General features: G+C 37.5%; 1 protein-coding gene and 1 pseudogene across 8 annotated transcripts in view; one reads left to right on the forward strand and one right to left on the reverse strand.

Moving 5' to 3' along the window:
• The window catches only part of RPS6KA3 (ribosomal protein S6 kinase A3), a 122,565-nt gene that overhangs the window by 56,898 nt on the left and 40,355 nt on the right, over positions 1 to 25,312 (forward strand). For all 8 annotated transcript variants that reach the window (XM_012477573.2, XM_012477627.3, XM_012477597.3 and 5 more), the window contains 6 exons: positions 6,139 to 6,220; positions 17,236 to 17,316; positions 18,092 to 18,171; positions 18,764 to 18,870; positions 23,722 to 23,759; positions 24,285 to 24,427. In XM_012477573.2, the coding sequence (XP_012332996.1) occupies positions 6,139 to 6,220; positions 17,236 to 17,316; positions 18,092 to 18,171; positions 18,764 to 18,870; positions 23,722 to 23,759; positions 24,285 to 24,427 (531 nt within the window). The remainder of the gene's footprint in view (positions 1 to 6,138; positions 6,221 to 17,235; positions 17,317 to 18,091; positions 18,172 to 18,763; positions 18,871 to 23,721; positions 23,760 to 24,284; positions 24,428 to 25,312) is intronic.
• LOC105734710 (hsc70-interacting protein-like) lies at positions 14,918 to 16,023 on the reverse strand (annotated as a pseudogene).

A 25,312-nucleotide genomic window follows, 5' to 3' on the forward strand; every position in this document is an offset into this window, starting at 1 on the left:
TGAAAATCTAATGCCTGATGATCTGAGGTGGAACATTTTTCATCCCAACATCATCTCCCCCTTCCACTGTGCCAGTCTGTGAAAAAATTGTCTTCCATGAAACTGGTTCCTGGTGCCAAAAAGGTTGGGGATCACTGGTCTAGATTGTTTCTTGGCAAGAGGAAAATTTGGAAATTGTATTCAACTTTCATGATGCAGTGATTCCTTACCACCTCTCTGTAAGGAAACATTTGAAGATACCATGCTTTGCAAGTTTCAGAGCAGCACCAGTTTAACTCTCTTGTGTATTTTACTGTGACTATTTAGCAATTCTTGGCTGACATAGGTAATTTGTTACAGTTGTTAACCTCTTTTGAACCCAAAATGATGCTTTTAATCCAAATAATAGAATAAGTAGCCAGCAGAGCATAATGGTTGTAAGTTTGGACTCTAGGTCAGCCAGACTTTGATTCAGTTTTTTTCCTTCTATTTATTCACTGTATGTGCTTGAGCAAGTGTGTGTACTTAACCTCTTGGGTCCCCATTTACTTCCTCTAGCTGGTCATTAAATATTGAAGTTCAAGGTTCCATTCTAGGCTACCTTCTTCTCTATTACTAATACTCTAGTGATTGATTTTCTCTGTGCCTGCTATCTTAATTGTCACTCACGTACTCACGTACAGCTGATGTAACAGATTTGCGTCTCCAATCTAGATAGCTCCTCCAAGCTCTGAATTCTTACGCACAGCTGCTTATTCTTTTTCTGTGTCACAAAAGCACTTTAAAGTCAACATGTCTGAGACCAATCTCATCTTTCCCTAAGCCTCAAACTGTTCTATTTCATTTTTCTCTCATTAAGCAATTCAGAAATTTGGGAACCATTCTTGACGTATATTTCTAGTCCCTACCTCCCTCATCCCACTCTAACCTGGCCCCAATCTTATCTATCACCAAGTGCTGTAGATTCAGTAAAGATTTCTCAAAGCCTGCCTGCCACCCCTCCAGAATATGCTACCACCTTTCTTCATGGTCTTTCGAAGGTGTCTCCTAACTGGGTCTTTCCAAATGTATTCTTGCCTTGATCCATTATTTACTGATAGCCAGCATGAATTAATCTTTTACTCTACCCCCCATAACCCTTCAGTGGCCTCCCTTTGCTCTTACAATAAGGATGAATTCTTAAAATGACTGAGGAGCCCCTCAGTCTGGCCTCTAGCTACGTCTCCAGGATCAATTTACATACTTTTCACTCTCTGTGTTCTGGTCACATCAGCTGCCTTTTTTGATCCTTAAGCAGGACCCAAGTCCTTAAGCTCTGTCCCACTAGAAAGCCTTTCCATATTCGATTCCTTCTGCCTGAAACACTCTGCTTTACCCCTACCTCTTCCTCAGCTGGTTAGCTCCTATTGCACCTGTGATCTCAAGGAAGCTTCCCTGCCATCCTGCCCAGGTCATATTCCCTGATTATACCCTCTCAGAACATTATATACCTCATCTTCATGGCACTTGCCATAATTGCAGTTTTTCATTTGTTTAGTTATTTGTTTAGTGGCTCTCTCCCCAACCAAACTAAATGTTCCATGAGTGAAGGGTCATGCTTTGTTTTTGTTTTGTTTTGTTTTTAATGAAAGAAAGAAAGAGAAAGAGAAAGGGGGAGAGAGAACAAGAGTCTTGCTCTATTGCCCAGGCTGGAATGCAATCTAAAAATAGGTATTAAAAACCTCTTTTATGCCGATAATTGTGCTTAACAGCGGAGACAGGAAGGAATAAGGGAAGAAAAAAAGAAACAGCCAACCAATATTTCATATAAATCTGTGAAATGCTATGCAAATGCTGAAGAGTGATTTACTTCCAATTATGTGGTCACTTTCAAAATAGGTGTAATGTGATACTGAGAAAAATGTATGTTCTGTGGACCTGGGATGAAGAATTCTATAAATATTCACTGAGTTTACTTGTTCCAGGTCTGAGTTCTAATCATAGATGTCCCTGTTAATTTTCTATCTCGTTGATCTGTCGAATATTAACAATGTGGTGTCAAAGTCTCCCGTTATTATTGTGCGGGAGTCCAGGTCTCTTTATAAGTCATTAAGAACTTGTGTTATGTATCTGCGTGCTCCTATATCGGGTGCATATATATTTATGATCATTGACTCCTGTTGTTGCATTGATCCTTTTACCATTATGTAATGTCCTTCCTTGTTTCTTTTAGTCTTTGTTACTATTAAAGTATTTTGTCAGAGACGAAAGTTACAACTCCTGTTTTTTTTTTGGCCCTCCATTTGATTGGTGAGTCTTCCTCCAGTCCTTTATTTTGAGTCTTTGTGCGTCCTTGCTTATGAGATGGATCTGGATACAGCGTACTGATGGGTTTTGACTTTTTATTCAATTTGCCTGTCTGTGTCTTCGATTGGGGCATTTAATCCATTTAAATTTAGGATTAATATTGATATATGTGAGTTTAATATTGCCATTTAATGCTAGCTGGCTATTTTGCCCATTAGTTGATACAGATTCTTCATTATGGAGATACTCTTTACCTTTTGGTAAGTTTTTGGGATGACTGATACTGGTTGTTCCTTTCTGTGTGTAATGCTTCTTTCAGAAGCTCCCGTAAAGCACGCCTGGTGGTGATGAAATCTCTGAGTGCTTGCTTGTTCGCAAAAAATTTTATTTCCTTCATTTATGAAGCTTAGTTTGGCTGGATATGAGATTCTGGGTTGAAAATTCTTTTCTTTGAGGATATTGAATATTGACCCCCACTCTCTTCTAGTTTGTAGGGTTTCTGCTGAGAGATCGGCTGTGAGTCTGATAGGCTTCCCTTTATGGGTAACCTGACCTTTCTCTCTAGCTGCCCTTAGAATTTTCTCATTTATTTCAACCCTGGTGAAATCTAACGATTATGTGTCTTGGGGTTACTCTACTTGAGGAATATCTTTGTGGTGTTCTCTGTATTACCTGGAGTTGAGTATTTTCCTGCCTTACTAGGTTAGGAAAGTTTTCCTGAATAATATCCTGAAGAATATTTTCCAGCTTGGATTCATTCTCTTCATGACATTCAGGTACACCTATCAAACGTAAATTAGGTCTTTTCACATAGTCCCATATTTCCTGGAGACTTTGCTCATTCCTTTTTACTTTCTTCTCTAATCTTGTCTTCTCCTTTCATTTCATTAAGTTGGTCTTCGACCTCTAATATCCTTTCTTCTGCTTGATCAATTCGACTGTTAAAACCTGTGCATACTTCGTGGAGTTCTCGTATTGTATTCTTCAGTTCCATTAATTCACTTATATTCCTCTCTAAATTGTGTATTCTCATTAGGATTTTGTCAAACCTTTCTTCAAGGTTCTTTACGTTGGGCTAGAACATGTTCTTTTAACTCACAGAAGTTTCTTATTATCCACCTTCTGAAGCCTAATTCTGTTAATGGAACGCACTCGTTCTCCATCAGGCCTTGTTCCCCTGTTGATGAGGAACTGTGATCCCCTGTAGAGGGAGAGGCATTCTGATTTTGGGTATTCTCAGCCTTTTTACGCTGGTTTCTTCCCATTATTGTAAATTTATCCACCTGTCGTCTTTGTAATTACCGACTTTCAAATTAGGTCTCTGAGTGGACGTCAAACTTGTTGATTACCAGTGCCAGAATCTGAGCAACCCACTGCGCCGCTAAAACAGCGGCATTAAGATTCATGGTGCTTTTCTGCCCAGGAATCTCTAGTCTGGCTTCCCTCTTGAGTCCCTTTGTCAATCAGCTGAATGGGCGACTCTGCCTTCCCAGAGCTGCAAACGTCAACCAGAAGGGGACCCAGTCCCGTTTACTCTGCACTGAGAACTGCCGCACCAGCCACAAGAGTTGCGCTGGTGACCCATGGGGCTCCTCTGCTGGGAATCTCCTGGTCTGTGAGCAACAAAAATTCGTCTGAAAGTGTGACGTCCTCTCGTTCTCTGTGCTTTCACTGGGAGCTACAATCCTGAGCTGCTAGTAATCGGCATCTTGGATCTCTCTCCCCCAGGGTCATGCTTTGTATCAGTCTCAGCATTGAACCAGTAGCACAATGCCTGGCATATAATTCTGGAAAGAATTAATGAGTGTGTAATAGTTTTGACCCCATAGGATAGTAATGATAATTAAATGATAAAAGGTCAAGCACATAATATCTGGTATTAAATTGAATTATCACACCACTCAGTAAATTCAAATAGATGGGTAATTTTTATACATTAGATTTTCAGGGAACTCAATATTTAAGTTATTGGAATTAGCATGCTTCTCCCTTTATATCTTTAAAAGTATCTTAAATATCATACTATAAATACCAAACATTCAAAATAGGATGTCTCCTTTCTTACTCATTGTGAAAGGCCAGAGTAAGCCAAGGAAACAGGAATGACCTGTCAGAGACTAGAATAGCTTCATGGGGGAGTGCGAAAAGGTCAGAAATGCTCTGGTGGAGGAAGTGATGGCAGCTGAGACCGCTATTGCTCCTGCTGGGCTTGGCTGGTTACTGGGAAGGGAACAGATAAAGAGCACCCTGAGCAGAAGCAGAATACTGGGTGACTAACATGGACTTTGTCCCAATACCTCCACTCTGACACTGAACAAATTACTTAACCCCATAAGCCCTAGTTTGGACTGCTATAACATAGGCATTGCTTAGTAGGTCTGCCTCCCAAAATTGACACGATGATTTATTACAAATGGTTGTGAAAGTGCTTTGCAAAGTAAGAATTACTGAAGTATTAAGAAGATGCATTCAAGGAACATTTGAAAGTTTGGAATTCACCAGGAGAATTTTTCTTACAGAATGGAACAAAAAACTTGGTTAGGGAATCTTAAGGATGATTACATATCAAATAAATCCTAATTATCTCCACCTAATTAAATTTTATTTCCATCAAAAATATTAATAATCTCTGATTACCTTTAATACTTAAACATCATTCCAGAGCTTAGATCCACCCTGATTAAGGATGCTTTTCTCTCCCCATGTTGGATCCTCACTAACTGGCTGAAAGGAGCTAAAGTGTGGGACATAGTGAAGGGGGTGGTGATTATAGGAGAGCAACACACCCTGCATCAGGCTTTCTGTGCAAGTTTTGGTGCTCTTCACTTGATTTGGGGTCATTTCCCATTGACTTGGCACAGTTTCTCAAAGTGAAAAACTTCCTTGTCCTAGAATCAGTTGAATGAATCATTTTTTAATTTTGTGCTGATAGCCTGATGTGCTAATTCAGATGAATGAAAGCTGATCCTAAACTTAATTCTTGATTGTGATTGCCTCTCTTCTTCCCACCTGTGGCAGCATAAGAACACTGCTACAAAAGAATGGATAGGGAAAAAGAGTTGAAATTCAGGTCTATTTGGCATATCTATTTAAAGGTTCAATGATTATGAACCTAATGGTTAAAATTAGTAGAAGGGATATACTGGTAGTCTTGTATTAGCCACATTATAGAATGACCATGAATCATTTAGAACAGGCTTTATTCATTTTGCACAAATATTTGGGAAGTCAGGATGCCCAGTCACACACCTAAGAATTGTTTTCTTCATATTTAGGTATATGTGATAATTTGGCCATTTAAGGTGGGGAGATGGATTCCGACTTAAGTCACATTAACTAATTTGTGCATAGGATTCTTCAATATAAGTGTTTTAAATTGTTCTGCTGAGCAGTGAGATTTATGTGCAGCTTTTGTATACAGAAAAGACCCTTCATCAGTGAATACTTGTATCAACAGGAAATTGTGGTCAAGAGGAACCCCTGTATAACAATTTTGATGGACTCAGTAGAATTTTTGTTTTGTTAAAAGCAGAGCCATCCTACCACCTGTGCTGTACTTTAAACGTTTTGGGCTTTTTTCCATCTAATTCATACATATGTAGTTTCAGGATTTTTTTCTGTCTTAAAGTGTTACATGCTCTTTGGGAACTGGCAAACAACAAGATGAAAAAAATATATTCACTTATATTGACACTTCAAGTTATAACCACTGTTTATAACTAGTATTTATAATTGATACACTTTAGGGGAAATAATCTACAGTATATCAGGATCTATATTATAATAATAAACTGTATTACAACAGGGTCTTATTTTAACAAAAGTATAGTTTATAATACTTTGTAATATTTATTTTCTCTTATTTAAATGCAGGTTTTCTTAGTTAAAAAAATCTCAGGCTCTGATGCTAGGCAGCTTTATGCCATGAAGGTATTGAAGAAGGCCACACTGAAAGGTAAGTGCTGCTGCTATTTGTAATGTTCATGTAGTCTAAACAAACTGAAAGGTCTCAGTAGAGCTCATGGGACTCCTTGGCACGTTATTTACATTCTGAATAGGTTCCTTTTACCAGCTTTAAATTTAGACTGACTTTTAGTGAATTTTTCCTGCTGGGCTAGGAGTCATATGTCTAGTGAGAACCAGAGTTGCCACGTTACAAAAGAAGTGTTATAAATTCATACTGGGTTTTATACAAGTAGACATTTAAAAGATTAAAACTGGGTTTGATTCATCTTCAAATTTATATAATTATTTTAACGTTTTTTAAACTTACTGATTTACTGGATGCAGAATAGCTTTTATTCTAAAGGTCTTTATTATCTTGACTTCTGGTCTCCAAATAAGTTTTTATTCTGAGCCTGTGATTTTGAAAACCCTAATGTAAGATTTGGCTCTCATAGGTAAAAAGTAGTTAAGAAGAAATTGTATATAAATTTAAAAATACTTAACTCTTCCTTTAATTTAATGGTATCACTTATTTTAACCTCATAACCTCTAGATGTTTTATGTATTGATTACTAAAAGTCTATTTTTTCCTCTTTAATTTACGTATGATTTATAAAGCTTTTAAAGTATCCTGGAATATTTGCAATGATCATTTATTACTTATATTTTTCCCAGTTAGTCACCCACCATGGATATCCCAAGAAATTTCACCACTCTCTATAAACACTGTCCTTTGCTTCCATTGTGTTGCTCCCTTCCTGAACATATTTTCTTTCCTATTCAGTCCTACCCTATTCAGTCCTATTCAGTCCTACTTACTTTCCTATTCAGTCCTACTTACTTGATTCTTGCTAGGACCAGGAAATTAAATTACATCCTCAATGCCTTACCTTTCCATCACTGCGTTTGTGACTTTATACTAATGAATCCCATGTTACAAAGCTGCATAGATGAAACTCAGAGAGTTCATACACAAAACCAACAAAAGTAGTTTGATTTTATGTATTTAACAGTATTCGTATTGTGCATAATGTACATAAAGAAAACTACAAAACTCTGAGAAACCTAAAAGATACTAGGAAAGGAAATAAATGCCCAATTCCTATTAGAAAAGGCTAACTGTTAAGAATCTCACTACTCCTCTAGCCATTCAGTTAGCTCAATGTCATTAAGATTCCAGTTGCATTTTCCTTAAAACTTAACAAAATAATTCAGAATTTTATTTCTGAATCCAGAATATTTTGGAAAAGAATAATAATAAGGGAACAGGCTCTCTCAGATGCTAAAGCTTAAAGTAGCAGTAACAGTGTGTTATTGGGGGGAGTGATACAGGTGTATAATCAGTGGAACAAAATATATATATCAAGTTTTAGTATATTTGTTACAAAAATATTGAGTACCTGCCATGCTGTATGACAACAGGCATACAGAACAATGGGAAATTAAGTAATGATTTCATAAATTTTGTTTGAAATACCCCTGAGCTCGGCTGGGCACAGTGGCTCACGCCTGTAATACCAGTACTTTGGGAGGCCGAGGAGGGTGGATCACCTGAGATCAGGAGTTTGAGACTAGCCTGACCAACATGGTGAAACCCTGTCTCTACTAAAAATACAAAAAAAATTAGCTGGGCATGGTGATGGTGGGTACCTGTAATCCCAGCTACTCAGGAGGCTGAGGCAAGAGAATCGCTTGAACCCAGGAGTCAGAGGTTGCAGTGAGCCAAGATCGAACCACTGCACTCCAGCCTGGGTGACAAGGGCGAAACTCGCATCTCAAAAAAAAAAAAAAAAAAGATAGAAAGAAAGAAAGAAATACCCCTGAGCAGCCTGGAAAACAATTTAGTCTTCTCTTAAACCCTGCATCATAACAAACTACACCCTAACTGAATTTTACAACTTAACATATCTAGGAAACTTGTAAGGAAATATTGAGCAAATTACAAACAAATTGGTAATACAAAAATTGTTAACATTTCATACAATGAAAAATAGTATAAATAGGAAAACAGGGAAATGTTTACCTCAAATATGAATATAAGGAGTTGGCTAAGGGGCTTCTACTGGCCAAATCTGGGGCAACTTAAACATCGCAATAATAAATTATAGTGATAGATTACAACTCAGTTGAATAAAATAAGAACCCATAGGTTAATTCATAAATTAATTAATGGGGGAAAAGGGAAAACTCTTTCTTGAAATAGAGTTCCAACTAATAAATATAAAAAGAATGAAGGAGTTGGGAATTGATAAGAAATATCATTATATCCTTCATCTGGAGGATTTTTGAATAAAGTTTACACAAGGAGATAAATAATCTTTGAGGCAATGTTCATTTTTGGTGAAAGTCAAAGATGCGTATTAAAATAATAAAGTTTGCTGGGTGCAGTGGCTCACACTTGTAATCCTAGCACTTTGGGAAGCCGAGGCAGGAGGACGGCATAAGGCCAGGAGTTCAAGACCAGCTACAGCAATATAGCAAGACCCTGTCTCTACAAAAAAAAAAAAAAAAAAAATCAGATGGGTGTAGTGGTGCAAGCCTGTGATTTTAGCTACTCTGGAGGCTGAGGCAAGAGGATCTCTTGAGCCCAGGAGTTTGAGGTTGCAGTGAGCTGTGATCACACCACTGTACTCCAGCCTGGGTGACAGAGTGAGAACTTTTCTCTAAATGAATGAATACATGTTACCATTTCGTATGATGGCAGCATAAATTGGAAAATTGTTTTGAAATAAGTAAAAAGAGCCATTATTGCTGCTACATTAACCTGAGGAAATAACTTCAAAAAAGGATTCATAGGCTTGAAAATTCTTGTTGCAACATTATTTACAATAGCAAGAAGTTAGAAGTCACATACATACTGGAAAAATAGAGGAATGTGGCCAGGCATAGTGGCTCATGCCTATAATTCCAGCACTTTGGGAGGCTGAGGTGGGAGGATTGCCTGAGCCCAGGAGTTCAAGACCAGGCTGGGCAGCACAGTAAGACCTTATCTTAGAAAAAATAGAGTAATTAGCCTGGTGTGGTGTGGTGGCCTGTGCCTGTAGTCCCAGCTGACTGGGGGGGCTGAAGCAGGAGGATCACTTGAGACCAGTGTTCAAGGTTACAGTGAGCTTTGATTGTACCACGGTCTTCTACCCTGGGTGGAGGGAGATCCTGTTCCTAAAAAAAATTTTTTTAATAAGGAAAAATAGAGGAATGTTATAAAATTATGGTTTACCACTTAATAGGATATTACTAAAACAAAGTATCTTAAGTGTAATTACAAAAATGATGTAGTGAAAATTATAACAAATTGAGCTACTACAAATATGTAAAACTTTATAGATATAAGCTATAAAAGAGATCATAGAAAAGTGAAAATATTTGGCTTATTGGAATTTTAGACTGCTTAATAATTCTGAATATGTTCTTAAATTTAGTTTTTATTTTTATCAAAAGAATATCTGTAGAGTCTTACCGTGTAGCATAGCAATGCTTTGCCCAGCCTCCTGCCTATCCTCATTCTTGGATAGGCAGAGACAATGATTTTCATCTCTTTAGCTGCTGGCATTTACATTTATATTCAACACTTTTATATTGCATTTCTTTGTTTTTGTTTGGAGACATAATCTATTGCCTTTCTAACATGGGCGACTAAGATTCAGTTGTCTCATGCTGCCACCCACTCACAATTTCCCTTTTCACATCTTCCCAATATTGTTTTCATTGTTCCGGCTTTATAAAAATTGTTCCTATCTGAACGAAATAGTATACTAGAGTCACATTTCCTTCACTTCTTTTCTGTATTCAATCTCTTTTCCTAAATTCTGTACCTACCTTTTTCTCAGTTTACTTTCTAGTTTTTGATGGAACACATCTTCTCATAGCCACCTCAAAATGAATAAATGGATACTAAATTTTTTGTGACCCTGCATGTCTGGAAATGGCTTTATTCTATCCCCTCACTCCGTTTCTAATCTGGCTGAGTGTAAAATTCTAGGTCAGAAGGAATTTTCCACCAGTTATTTGAAGGTATTGCTTCTTTTGTCTTCTAGTTTCCTGTGTGGCAGTGATGAAGTTAATTGCTGGTCTCACTCCCAATCCTTTGTGTGTAAGCTGCTTTTCCTCTTTGGAAGTCTTTAGAATCTACTCTTTATCCCGGTGTTTTGAAATTTATATAATGGCATTCTTTTTTTTTTTTGTGAGACAGAGTCTCACTCTGTCGCCCAAGCTGGATTGCAGTGGCATGATCTCAGCTCACTGCAACTTCCAACTCCCAGGTTCAAGTGATCCTCCTGCCTCAGCCTCCTGAGTAGCTAGGACTACAAGCACACACCACCATGCCTGGTTAATTTTTGCATTTTTGGTAGAGACAGGGTTTCACCATGTTGGCCAAGCTGGTCTTGAACTCTTGACCTCATGATCCACCCACCTCAGCCTCCCAAAGTGCTGGGATTACAGGCATGAGCCACCGCGCCCGGCCTTATAGTGGTATTCTTGAGTGTGGGTTTCTAAAATTTTATGGTATCATATATGAGGTGGTCTCTTTCAACCTAAAAACTCACTTCTTCAGTCTTGGGAAAGTTTTTGTCATTTATTCTTCATTTTGTAAGTGCTGCTCTTTGGATTTGTTGGTTAAACCTCCTGAATTGTTCCTTAATTTTCTTTATTGTTCCACCTTTTATTTTCTATTTTTTCTATTTTCTGTGAAATTTCTTCAACCATCTTCCAACCCTTCTATTGACCTTTTTGTTTCTGCCATCACTTTTCATTTCCTAGATTTTCTTGTTCTCTGATTATTTCAATAAAACAATTTTTTAATTATGGAAAGTGTCAAACATTTAAGAAAGAGACATAAGAGAGGTGAGGACTCACTTGAACCCTGGAGACAGAGATTGCAGTGAGCCAAGATTGCGCCACTGCACTCCAGCCTAGTGACAGAGTGAGACTCCATCTCAAAAAAAAAAAAAAAAGAGACAGAAGAATATAGTTAACCCCCATATACCCTTCTGTCTGCTTCAACATTTATCAACTCATGGCAGCTTTTTTTCATCAGTATTTTTCTTCTTCTCCTCTTGATATTTTGAATGAAATCCCAGACACTATAGAATTTATTTCATAAATATTATATATCTCTAAAAGATAGACTCCTGACCAGGCACGGTGGCTCATGCCTATAATCCCAGCACTTTGGGAGGCCAAGGAGGCAGATCATGAAGTTAGGAGTTCGAGACCAGCCTGGCCAACATGATGAAACCCTGTCTCTACTAAAAATACAAAGATTAGCTGGGCGTGGTGGTGGGGTTCCTGTAATCTCAGCTACTCGGGAGGGTTAGGCAGGAGAATTGTTTGAACCCAGGAGGCAGAGGTTGTAGTGAGCGGAGATCACACCATTGCACTCCAGCCTGGGTGACAGAGCGAGACTCCGTCTCAAAAAAAAAAAAGGCTCCTAAAAGAAATAATACAACTCTGTTACCATACCTTAAAAATGAGCATAAAGATATATAGTCTGTGTTCAAATTACTGTTGTCCCTGCTATTAAAATTTATGTTTCTTTATGCGATTTGTTTAAATTAAGATTCATACATAAAAGGTCTCAACTTTGCAATTGGTTGATATCTTTTTAAGTCTTTTCATCTATGAGCTCTTTCTACATTTCTTATCATTTCCTTGTAGTTTATTTGTTGAGGATACTTGTTCCTTCCTCCACCCTAACACCCTTTTTAAACAAGAACTCTTTTTTAAAAAGATGAGGTACCATATCATCTTTGCTCCCACACTGGATATAAATTACAACATTGAGTTTTGTTTTGTTGTATTGTGTTTAAGTTATCTTCTGTTCCTCACATCATCTCTGTTTCCCTTTATTCCATTTTTCTGTTTATTTTTATGTTTTTCGTGTTTAGAGCCTTTCTCCAAATGCCTGGGGATCTTTTGTTATCTTTCCATAAGAGTCAGTTGCTAGAAAGCTGATTAGAAAGAGTTCAATGGCAAGAATTTGCCTATTTTTCATTGGCTTCCTTTCCTTAGGCTTAGATTTTCAGCTTTCTCTGGTCTGCTTGGTAGTTACCACTTCCCATCTTCTGCTATTGCTTCCTGTCCTTGTGAGTTTTTGCAGTTTTTCCATTATTGTCATTTCCATGAGGTTTTGGAAGAATATAGAGAGTAAAACATCCATGTTTAACCAGAAGTCTCTTCCCATCTTAAGGTTCCTATTAGTACCATAAATGGGGTCAAATAGAAGTTAATAACATTAGACAAAGTTAATTGGGACTTCTGTCCTATTAAGGTGGTCTGTTTGTCTAAAAGGTTTTGTAAACTGCTTTAAAAGGTCTCTTAATACATAGTCCTAGAAACATAAACAACATTTATTCTTCTTCATTCTCATATTGAGTCAAGGAGGGCTTAAATCTAATAACTGCTGTAGAAGAAAAAATATTTCGGAGGAATCTAGTTGCTTTGCCAGCATGAGTCAGTATTAACCAATTCTATGTTTGGATTAGAAGTTGGCCCATATAAAACAAGCCTTCTTATGAATTAGTATATTCTAATCAAAATTCCTCATGATAGGATGATTTAGGATTGTCACTAGGTCTTTACATAAGCCAAAGAAACAAAATTAGAATTATGACACAGTCCTACCTCAGACAAAATTAAGGAATTCTTAAGTGAGGGAATCTCACTGCTCGTTTTCAGCTAAACAGTGTCTCATCAATGTTACATATAAGGAAATGATGAAAAGAAAACTATCTCAAAGAATATCATCTTGGTTCTAACCCTTCATTTTATAGAGGAGGAAGCAGGAAATCCCTGAGCAATGAAATGATTTGACCAAGGTAACTCATCTGGTTATTAGTATGCCACTAAACTGTAGTTCTTGACTCCCAAATAGTTGTTCTTTCCATTGTGGTAAAATAATAGAAGAGGGAGATGCAGTGCATCTATTGGTGGATATTTTTGCTGCTTACTGAGCAGAGGAGTTATATAAGTGACAAGCCTTGTATACTGATCAAAAGAGGTAGAACTTTGGAATCCACCTTTAAGGTAATAGGAACTAATCCAACATTGTGTGGTATTAATTAGAAAAGGGTAGATTTAGGCTAGACTAGAAAGGAAATATCAGCAGGCCTTGGAGATGAACTTCACTCACATAAAAAATAGAAAAGGCGTATCAGGCTGGGCGTGGCCCACGCCTGTAATCCCAACACTTTGGGAGGCCGAGGCGGGCAGATCACTTGAGGTCAGGAGTTCAAGACCAGCCTGGCCAACATGGTGAAACGCTGTCTCTACTAAAAATACAAAAATTAGCCAGATATGGTAGTGTGAGCCTGTAATCCCAGCTACTCCAGAAGCTGAGGCGGGAGAATTGCTTGAATCTGGGAGGTGGAGGTTGTGGTGAGCCAAGATCACACACCACTGCACTCCAGCCTGGGTGACACCGATAACCTATCTCAAAAATAAAAAGGGGGCATATCAGATATAACAAGGAAGACACCAGAGTTGTAGTGATATGGCAAGGTAATGAAATCAGAGATTGCTATTGAATTTGATATACTAACTGGACAAGTCAGTTAAAAGAGCTGCCTAGATATCAAGAGCAATTTATTCCTATTTCTGATTTGCCCATTTTCAGTCAGTGGCATGAAAATCTCCCAGTTGGGATTAGAAAATTGGTAGAATAGAAAAAATAGGGCATTTTTTAGCTCCTCTATTTTCCCCAGATGTCTTACTTCTATATTTTAAATATCTGCAGTCACAAACTGAAAATAAAACCGACTCAACATTATTTCTCTTCCAAAGATTCTCCTATTCTTTCTGTTTTAATCTTTGATATAACCATTCACAGTACTTAGAATGTATTATAATCATTTATTTACTTGTCTATCCTTCCCACTGGATCATGAGCTTCTTGAAGATTATCTAATTTGTAGGTATATCCCTAGTGCATTGCACATATACTTTGCTCAGGAAATATTTTGTTGCTGAAAAAGAGCTTTGCTCACCAGGTCAAATAAAAATTCATCTTGGCATTCCAACTTGTCAAGAATCTGGATCCTCCCCATTTCACCTTGGCACAGTAGTAAATCTCATTTGGTTCCTCCCTGTTCATCATTCAGGCCTTCATGTCTTTGTTTGCACTGGGTACTCCATGCTTGGACTCTTGTTTTCTAGGCACTATTGTTCCTACCCATCTAAATTCCACTCAAAAAGTCTTAAAGCTTGTGCCCTGATCCTACATCTTTCTTCTAGCCTTCCTATGCAAGTTAAGACTGATCTTGCCCTTCTCTGAATCCCACAGTACTCATTGCTGTAGTAAATTGGTTTTTTCTTTTTTGCACTAACAAATTTTTATTTCACTCAAATTAGAGCAAAAAATCTTCTATACATAAGTATCTTCCCTGCCCAATAATTCAAAGAAAAAAAATCCAAAATGATTAGTAAAGAAAAATATAAAAATTAACAGACCCTTTAAATTTGTTTTAAATATTTTTAAAGTTAAAAAGTGTTTAAAGTTGGTAATAGGAAAACGTTATCTGAATGAATACCCTAATGGAAAAGCACTGTAAAATGCTTCAGCTGCATTTGGGGTAGAGGAGTAGGGATTATCTTCAGAGCATCCCAGCTCTTGATGAAAAGGTCGGAGGTACACTGGTTTATATTATTGCAACATCATAAGGTGATCTAGGTTGCTTTTCCTTCAGCAAAGGCTTTATTTATCAGAAGGGTATTACTCTTGACCTCCAAATTTGGCTGACAATTTGCTGATAAGATTCATAACCTTTGGGTTGTTCTGGTATTTTGACATATTTGCTGGGTTCTGAGCCACATCCTGGAAAGCTACCGTAACTCCTGGATCCTGCATGGCTGCAAGAACCTCTGGATCACTAAGAATTTCATTTGAGTCCAGGCATTCTGGCCATTCCAGGCATGCCCCCTCCCATTCCAGGCATTCCTCTGGGAAAACCACCAGACATTCCCCCAGGAAAGCCACCTGGAAAAGAGCCATACTGATCTCCTGACCGTTGTCTGGCTTCTTCCTCCCTCTGGGCTCTCTCGTGCTCTTCTCGAGCATTCTTAACTCTTTCTGTTCTCTCTTTGATTTCTCGCTCTTCACATTTTTGCTCATACTTTCTCTGATGTTCTGCAATTTTCTGTGCCCTAGGTTGAACTTCTTTCAGCATTGCACTCCCATCTTCATCGTAATCCAATTTACAGGCAAGGGCAAGATCATGGGCTGTTTCTTCCCAGTGGCCTAGGTATCTGTGTGCTTTCCGTCGCCACTTGTAAGGCTGAGCTGAATTAGGATTTATTTCAATGGCTCTGTTACAGTCTTGGATGGCAGCATTTGTGTTCTGTAATTTGATGAACCCACTGGCCCTCTTGGCATACAAAATGGCCAAGCAAGGATTCAGCTTGATGGCATCTGTGAATAAGTCAATAGCTTTCTGCAATTCACCATCATTTAAGGCTTTAATAGCAGCCACTTTCTTATCATTTGCCTGATCTCTCATCTCCACTGTTATCTCTGCATTTTCATCTCCCATTTCTTGAGGGGCATCAGTGTCTGGTTCAATCACACCTTCATTATCAGTTTCTAGATCACTTTCCTCACTTGATGGTTCATCTGCCTTTAAGTCTTCCTCTACCTTCTTACTATCAGGTTTTTCTTCCTTGGTATTCTGATTTAGCTTTCTGAGTAGCAGGTGGTATTTTACCCCCCATACTCTCCACCCACTCCCTCAGGAAGCACATTTCCTCAGTGTGCAGAACGCTTGGATCCTGCTTACACATCTTCACAAAGGCCCGAAGCTTGTTCACTTTGTGGGGGTCCATGGTCGGGAGGCAGTGGGCGAAACTGAGGGTCTGTGGCCCACTTCCAGACCTAGGCGCTGGCTCAGCGTGACCGTGCAGAAGAGGCTGCTGTAGTAAATTGTTTTATCCCTTAATCATAGTCATGGTGCTACCTTGGATATAATAGCAATAGCTACCATTTAATTGAATATCTCATACATACCAGGCTCTAGGTATATACCTTATCTCAAATGGTCTCGTGCTACTCAAATCTACAATAGTGTTATCCCCATTGTGTAGCCAAAAGGTAACTGAGGCTCAAGGAATTTAAATAAGTATCTTGCTTGTGATTGCACAGATCCTGTAATGCTTAAGTTTTTGTCAAAAAAAAATGATTACACAGATCTGAATTCATATCTTTCTGTCTAAACTCCAAAAACATTTGCTCTTTCAGCCGTACAACAGTATGTCCTCTCTCTCCCTCTTACTTCCTTCTCTCCTTCCCTCAAAATAGACCTCTTTGGATATAACTGTTCTTTCCCCCATGTCTGCCCCATTTTAGGTATGCTTAATGAATGTTTAGTTTCATTGATAGGACTGATGGAATGTTGAAAGCTATTTGGTATTTGGTTTATTTATTTATTTGTTTGTTTGTTTTTTTGAGACAGAGTCTTGCTCTGTCGCCAGGCACCAGGCTGGAAGGCAGTGGCACAATCTTGGCTCACTGCAACCTCCACCTCCCGGGTTCAAGCAATTCTCCTGCCTCAGCCTCGCAAGTAGCTGGGACTACAGGCGTGCACCACCACGCCCAGCTAATTTTTGTATTTTAGTAGAGATGGGGTTTCACCCTGTTGGCCAGGATAGTCTCAATCTCTTGACCTCGTGATCTGCCCGCCTCGGCCTCCCAAAGTGCTGGGATTACAGGCATGAGCCACCGTGCCCGGCCAGGATGCCTTGTTTTTAACAGTTGCATGCTTTTTTGCCATTTTCCACAGCTGTGATTAAAATGTGTGCATTTGATGTTAAAGCCAATACCTAATGTTTTCTCTGTATTTTTTCCAACTTAAAAGCATGGATTTTGTAAATATGCACAACTTCCTTTGGTTATTGATTTTGTGAATTCAAAAACGATAAAACATTCGCATTGTAGTACGTATAAGCAAAATTTTATTTAATATGGGCACCAAAAAGAATTTGCTTTGAAGATTATCTTTGAAAGATATTACAATGTAGCATACCTACAATCTTTTATAGTTCGAGACCGAGTTCGGACAAAAATGGAACGTGATATCTTGGTAGAAGTTAATCATCCTTTTATTGTCAAGTTGCATTATGGTAAGTATGAACCATCTCCCATGTCATCCCTTCACCTCATTTCTCAAAATCCCTGAGGACATTCAGATATACTAATATAAATAAATATATATTTTTTTATGTGGTTAGCAGATCTATATAGTAAAAAATCATGAAAATTAAACTATTATTTCTTAGACAAACTTTAGAACCTTTTATTGTGTTTAGCTTGTATTTTTCTTAAATATTATAAAGTTAGTTTCTGAGTGGTAGCCGTAGGAACAGGTAATGATAATCGTTGCTTTTTTATTATAAAATAATGAATAATAATATGCCAGCCTTTTATAGCCTATATGTGTTAGCCCACCCTAAAAGCCAAACATATCTCTAATGTCAAGGTCCTAAAACCATTGTCACTGCTATTCTTTTCCCCAAAGCCATATGCTTTTTCTCAGTGGGTAAAGGTATGGTGATTCTTACTATGTGTAATTAAAACTAACCAACCCACATTTTTTTCTGTAGCTTGTGGCATGGTTTTTGTATGTTATTTCGTGGTTAAGTAAGGTTTTTTTGTTAGGATTTTTTCTTATATATCATGAGTTTAGAACTGTTGTATTCCTGAGTGACTTGCCTATAGAAAATCTGGTGATTCCATAATAAGAAACACTGCATTTAACATTTCCACATTTCTTCTAAGTAAAAGTAAGTTTAGACATTTGATATAATTAATTTGCTAAAATATTCATTTATGAATGACCTAATATAAGCCTAAAAGAATTATGGTGGACTAAATGAAAATTTTCATTTCTTCATTCAGCTTTTCAAACTGAAGGGAAGTTGTATCTTATTTTGGATTTTCTCAGGGGAGGAGATTTGTTTACACGCTTATCCAAAGAGGTATATAATTAATCTCTGTTTTCAATCTATTTATATACATCCTGTTTGAACTAAAGCTTTGTTATATTTCAGTATTATGCTTACTACATTTTCTCTAGTGGCACAAGATTCTTGAAGAATCAGACCCAAAAAGAGTTATTTTCCTACCTCTTGAATTTATTTTGAAAGCAGGACTTTAAATTGACAAGCAATCTTTGTCTTAACCCTGCCTCTTTGATAGTTTTTTCCAGAAGCAATAATATATCAACAAGGTATCCTTAAACAATTAGTACTAGAAATTCAGCATGCATTTTAAAGACTACTTTTCATTTCTAAAATGTTACCGTCATGGGACAACAGTGGCACAACCTGAATATACTTGTTACTTAACAACAAAATGTAAAATCATTTCTCCCATAGTGCATAGTTAATATTTAGTAAGTGATTGGTTGACTGATTAGATAACTTTGCACATTACTTTCATGAGTAAATTGTAGATAAAGCTATGTATAATTATCAGATTTATAAAATTTTTAGAATATTTATCTAGAGTGGAACTTTAAAAATTACACAAAAAGAAAATAAATTTAGAAAAGTTGTTGTTTTATTTTAGGTGATGTTCACAGAAGAAGATGTCAAATTCTACTTGGCTGAACTTGCACTTGCTTTAGACCATCTACATAGCCTGGGAATAATCTACAGAGACTTAAAACCAGAAAAGTAAGGAATCATGCTACTAAGTTGAATACAATGTAATATAATTGTTTAGGAGGTTATAATAAATAAAGTGATTTCATGACGCCCCCACAGTATTGCACTAGCATTCCTGTGCATCACATTTCTGCTAACACTGTATTTTCATACTTTAAAAATCTCAGTTAATCAAAAAATATTGTTTTCATGTGCATTCTTCAATTTTTTTTTTTTAAGATGGAGTTTTGTTCTTGTTGCTCAGGCTGGAGTGCAGTGGTGCAATCTTGGCTCACTGCAACCTCCACCTCCCAGGTTCAAGCAATTCTCCTTTCTCAGCCTCCCAAGTACCTGGGATTACAGGCACCTGCCAATATACCCAGCTAAGTTTTGTATTTTTAGTAGAGACAGGGTTTCATCATGTTGGCCAGGCTGGTCTGGAACTTCTGACCTCAGATTATCCACTTGCCTTGGCCTCCCAAAGTGTTGGGATTACAGGCATGAGCCACCACGGTCGGCCCATTCTACATTCATTGGCAATCTGTATTTTTGTGTGAGTTTTCTGTTCATGACCTTTGTTCATTTTTCTTTTAGAATGTTGTTTTTGGCCTAGCATGGTGATTCTCAGCACTTTGGGAGGCCAAATCACATGAGCCCAGGAGTTGGAGACCAGTGTGGGCAACATGGTGAAACCCTGTCTCTACAAAAAATTAGCTGGGCATGGTGGCACACGCCTGTAGTCCTGGCTAGTCAGGAGGCTGAGGCAGGAGGATTGCTTGAGCCTGGGGCATCGAAGTTGCAATGAGCCAGGATCACGCCACTGCACCTCCAGCCTGGGCAACAGAGTGAGATCCTGTCTCAACAACAACAACAAAAAAATTACATTTTTCCAATCTTTTAATTTAAAATTTATGTTGCTCAATATATGCACTTTTTTTTTCTTCAGGCAGATAGACCAATCTTCTTTCACCATTTATTCTGACTTTTATTCTTAGGCTTTCCCCAAGTCTATGATCAGATATTTTCCTTGTAATTTTATAGTTTCTTTTTTGTTCTTTTAACTCCATTTTTTAGAATTTTTTTGGTGAGAGGGATGGTATAGAGCTAACCCTTTCTTTCTCCCCAAATACCACTTATTGAAAATTTACTTCTCCCTGTAATTTCAAATCGTAAGTGTGAGTTAAGCAACTTTCCCACAGGTTTGATAGTAACAGTCATCAAGAAGCAGATATCATTTAAATTGTACGTATTTCTCTTTAATTTGTTGATGTTTATTTACCACTGAGTAAGAAAGATTTGGGGTTTTTTTCCTTTTTAAAGCATACAAGCAAGAGCCTTGCTTTACCAGGAATATTTTTTAATAGTTTTATTGAATTATAATTCATATATTATACAAACCTGTAATCCCAGCACTTTGGAAGGCTGAGGCGGACAGATCACTTGAGCTGAGGAGTTCAGGACTAGCCTGGCCAACATGGTAAGACCCTGTCTCTACTAAAAGTACAAAAATTAGCTGGGCGTGGTGGCACGCACCTGTAATCCCAGCTAGTTAGAAGGCTGTGGCAGGAGAATTGCTTGAACCTGAGAGGTGGAGGTTGCAGTGAGCCGAGATCGTCCCACTGCACTCCAACCTGGGTGACAATTGTGAAACTCAGTCTCAAAAAAAAAAGTGTACAATTCATTGATATTTAGTATATTCACAGAGTTGTACAACCATCATAATTATTAAGAATTTTGAATATTACAGATATAAACAGGCACTTCTCAAAAGTAGACATTTATGAGCCAACAAACACATGAAAAAAAGCTTATCATCACTAGTCATTAGAGAAATGCAAATCAAAACCACAGTGGGATACCATCTCATGCCAGTTAGAATGGCAATCATTAAAAAGTCAGGAAACAACAGATGCTGGAGAGGATGTAGAGAAATAGAAACACTTTTATACTGTTGGTGGGAGTGTAAATTAGTTCAACCATTGTGAAAGATAGTGTGGCAATTCCTCAAGGATCTAGAACCAGAAATACCATTTGACCCAGCAATCCCATTACTGGGTATATACTCAAAGAAGTAGAAATCATTCTACTATAAAGACACATGCACACATATATTTATTGTGCCACTGTTCACAGTAGCAAAGACTTGGAACCAACCCAAATGCCCATCAATGATAGACAGGATAAAGAAAATGTGGCAAATATACACCATGGAGTACTACGCAGCCATTAAAAAGGATGAGTTCATGTCCTTTGCAGGGACATGGATGAAGCTGGAAACCATCATCTCAGCAAAGTAACATAAGAACAGAAAACTAAACACCGCAAATTCTCACTCACAAGTACAATGAGAACACATGGACATAAAGAGTGGAACATCACATACTGGGGCCTGTCAGTTGGGGGCTAGGGGAGTGATAGCATTACGAGAAATACCTAATGTAGTTGACGGGTTGATGGGTGCAACAAACCACTATGGCAAGTGTATACCTATGTAACAAACCGGCACATTCTGCACAGGTACCCCAGAACTTAAAGTATAGTTAAAAAAAAAAAATGTTAGTACAGAATTTCAATTATATATTAAGACAGGAAGAGAGAAAATGTTCATCTGGAACTCTTCTCAGTGATCATTTAGAAATTCTTATACTTTTATATTTTACTTTGTTTTTCATTTTGTTTGTGGATAAGTTTCATATGGTTTTGTTTTTATTTCCCAAATAATTACTGAGTTTTCCTGATTATTTTCCCAACTTATAACTATCATGACACAAAATGTAGTTACTGGTGAGAATGAATATTCAAGCATATAGTCCTTAGAAAAATTATTATAAATATAAGATTAAAGATTCATAAAAATGTGTGTTTTATAGTATTTAATTGAATACATTTACCATAGACCATTGTATTGGCATTGGTCATAAAGTTATATTAAAGTGTGAGCCCTGTCTCAAGAATTAAATAAGATCAGATGTAGATAAGATTGCTTATATTAAGATCTTAAACATACATTTCTAGATGATGCTATTAACTTGAAATAACACTTACTTGGTAAATTATACAAGTAAATACCACCATACAAAACTTGGGAGAAATTTCAATTTTAAGGCCCAATGTTTTATTAACTGTTAGGTGTTTTTCAGATTCTTTTAAACTAGAACTCTGTTATAATAAATATGACTAAAAATAATTATTAACAATTGAAAGGGCATGTTTATTGAGAGTGATACAGTTGACTTTTTTTTTTCAAAGATAACGTATAGGCATCATTTTCTTAAAATAATGCATTTGCTACAAAAGGCATAACTAATGCCCTTTTAGCCATATTGTCTTTTTTTTTCCTTTCAGAATTACCAAGAATGACTTGAAGGTTGTTTTGTTTTTAGAATTGTTTTTCATGTATTCATTAGAAGGGGGGATGATTTCTACGATACCTAATAATGCCATATATATTCTCTAAATGTATTGATCGCTTCATAATCAAGCATAATCAATATTAATACTTTTTCATAACAAGTACTTGTGATAAAGGAAACGTGAAAAATATGTCTCTACTGAATTACCTTCAGTGGTAAACATTGTTGTCATTATGTTTTTATGAAATAGAAAGGTTGGTAATATTTTTATCATAGTAAAATTTTGCACATTTTTTAGTGAAAATAAAAGTAAGGACATGCCTACATTGTGAGATAGCTTTAAATATAAGTGAAACAGTTTATTACTTGACCCCATACCTATCCAGAAATAATTAGGTTGGTGCAAAAGCAATTGCAGTTTTTGCCATTACTTTTAATTAATTTTGCACCAACTTAACATAATTATTGACTTACAGCTTAGTACGCTCTCCTTTCTGTAGCTCCTTGATTAATAGCGTTACTCTCCACTCAAGTATCTGCTCAAGCCAGAAACCTGAGTGTCATTCTCCATTTGCTCTTTATCATGACCCAATGAGCTAACTAAATGCCCTTTATTTTCTCTGTAAATTTATCTATCCTCCATGAATGTATACCTTTTATGGTCTCCCTTGTCCTTGAGAGGAAGCCCAAACTATTTGGAATGCCCGGTAGGCCCTTTACAAACAGGCCTTACTCATTCAACATTTCTTATTTGTACTGTTCTCTGCCAGACCCTGAGCTGTAAAGATGAATAAGGTCAAACCTTCTGGGAACTCACAGTTTACTGGGGAAGAGAGAAAACTGTGGAGCATGTGTATAGTGAAGGGAGGGGTCAAAGAAAAACAAGGAGTATGGGAAAGGAGAAGAGGATTGTGTAGGTCGTGTCAGGAAAATAAATAAGGAAACAATGATTGAGTCAGATACCTTTAAAATGACCAAGATAGCTGGCCATGCAGTGGCTCACACCTTAGGGAGTAATCCCAGCACTTAGGGAGGCAGAAGCAAGAGGATAGCTTGAGCCCAGCAGTTCAAGACCTGCCTGGGCAACATAGTGAGACCCTATTCTCCACAAAAAGGAGAAAAAAAAAAGGCAAAATGAAATAACCAACAGCATGACAAGTCTGATGTTTTTGAATTAAATGCATGGACCTTCTGTCTATTATGCAGACACTAGGGGGTTTAGTCAGACCACGTTCGCAGAAAGGCATTAGAAAAAGCAACTGGGAAGAATACAGATGATTTCTTTTCCTAATAATTTTCAGGTGCCCCTGGCATATTAATAGAAGTTTATGTCATTGCCTTTGGGATTTGTTATAAATGTGTGTCCAAAGAATAATTTGTTTTTCTTTTACCTTTGCCATCTTATTCACAGTCTAAAGCAATATTTTAGAATAAATGTGGTGATCTGATGCTTAAGGACATGATTTCAGTCTTAGCTTCTGTAAATCTTTATTTAGTATTTTTTAAAGATTTTCTTTGTTTTTTTCAGCATACTTCTTGATGAAGAAGGTCACATCAAGTTAACAGGTAAAAAATCCTCATTTTATTAAAATACTTTCTCCTACAATATAAACTTTCCTTTAAGATTGATTGTGGTACAAATACTGAGTAATACACTGTATTAAAATTAAAAACTTATATTAGGGCCAGGTGTGGTGGCTCACCCCTGTAATCCCAGCACTCTGGGAGGCCAAGGCAGGTGGATCACTTGAGGTCAGGAATTCAAGACTAGCCTGGCCAACGTGGTGAAACCTGTCTCTACTAAAAATACAAAAAATGAGCTGGGCATGATGCACGCCTGTAATCCTAGTTACTTGGGAGGCTAAGACAGGAGAATCAATTGAACCCAGGAGGCAGAGGTTGCATTGAGCCAAGTTTGCCCCACTGTACTCCAGCCTGGGTGGCAGGGCGAGACTCTGTCTCAAAAAAACAAAACCAAAAACAAAAACTTGTATTAGAAATTTTAAAGGATTAATATAAATGTTAGAACTCAAAGTTTAAAATTTACATATGCAAATTTATGTAGGATATTTATGATACTTGTTTCGGCAGATTTCGGCCTAAGTAAGGAGTCTATTGACCATGAAAAGAAGGCATATTCTTTTTGTGGAACTGTGGAGTATATGGCTCCAGAAGTAGTTAATCGTCGAGGTCATACTCAGAGTGCTGACTGGTGGTCTTTTGGTGTGTTAATGGTAAGGTTTGGATTTGGGGTTTTTTCGGGGGAAGGGGTTTGTTTGTTAAGTGAGGATCAGCAGTGAATGTTACAAGAGAGAAACTGGTATTTTTATTTTGTGTATTTTATACCATATGTAATAACCAAGAAAAATTATTACATGCACTATAGAAGGACTGAAATCTATTAGCTGCTTCTATCTCATCCTAATTTGAAAAGGAAAAAAGATATTCCATAGATTTCCTGCTAATAGTAACAGTCTAAACTATTAATGATGTTTAGTCTTTTGGAGAAACTGGTCCAGAAATCTATTAGTAAATGACCCTTAAAAATAAAATAAGTTTATTTGGCCAGGTGCAGTGGCTCACACCTGTAATCCTAGCACTTTGGGAGGCCAAGGCGGGTGGATCACCTGACATCAGGAGTTCAAGACCAGCCTAGCCAACATGGTGAAACCCCATCTCCACTAAAAATATAAAAATTAGCCAAGTGGGATGGCACACACCTGTAATCCCAGCCACTCAGAAGGCTGAGGCAGGAGAATTGCTAGAACTTTGGAGGCAGAGGTTTCAGTGAGCCAAGATTGCACCACTGCTCCAGCCTGGGCAACAGAGTGAGAAAAAAAAATAAATTCGCTGGGTGCAATGGCTCACACTTGCAATCCCAGCATTTTGGGAGGCCAAGGCAGGCAGATCACTTAAAGTCAGAAGTTCAAGACCATCCTGGCCAACATGGTGAAACCCTGTTTCTACTAAAAATACAAAAATTAGGCTGGGTGCAGTGGCTAATGCCTGTAAGACCAGCCTGGACAACAAGGTGAAACCCCATCTCTATTAAAACTACAAAAAATTAGCTGGGCATGGTGTCACACACCTATAATCCCAGCTACTCAAGAGGCTGAGGC

This window comes from Aotus nancymaae, unplaced genomic scaffold (assembly GCF_030222135.1).
Source record: "Aotus nancymaae isolate 86718 unplaced genomic scaffold, 86718_ANA_hifiasm-v0.15.2.pri h1tg000058l, whole genome shotgun sequence".
NCBI lineage: Eukaryota > Metazoa > Chordata > Mammalia > Primates > Aotidae > Aotus > Aotus nancymaae.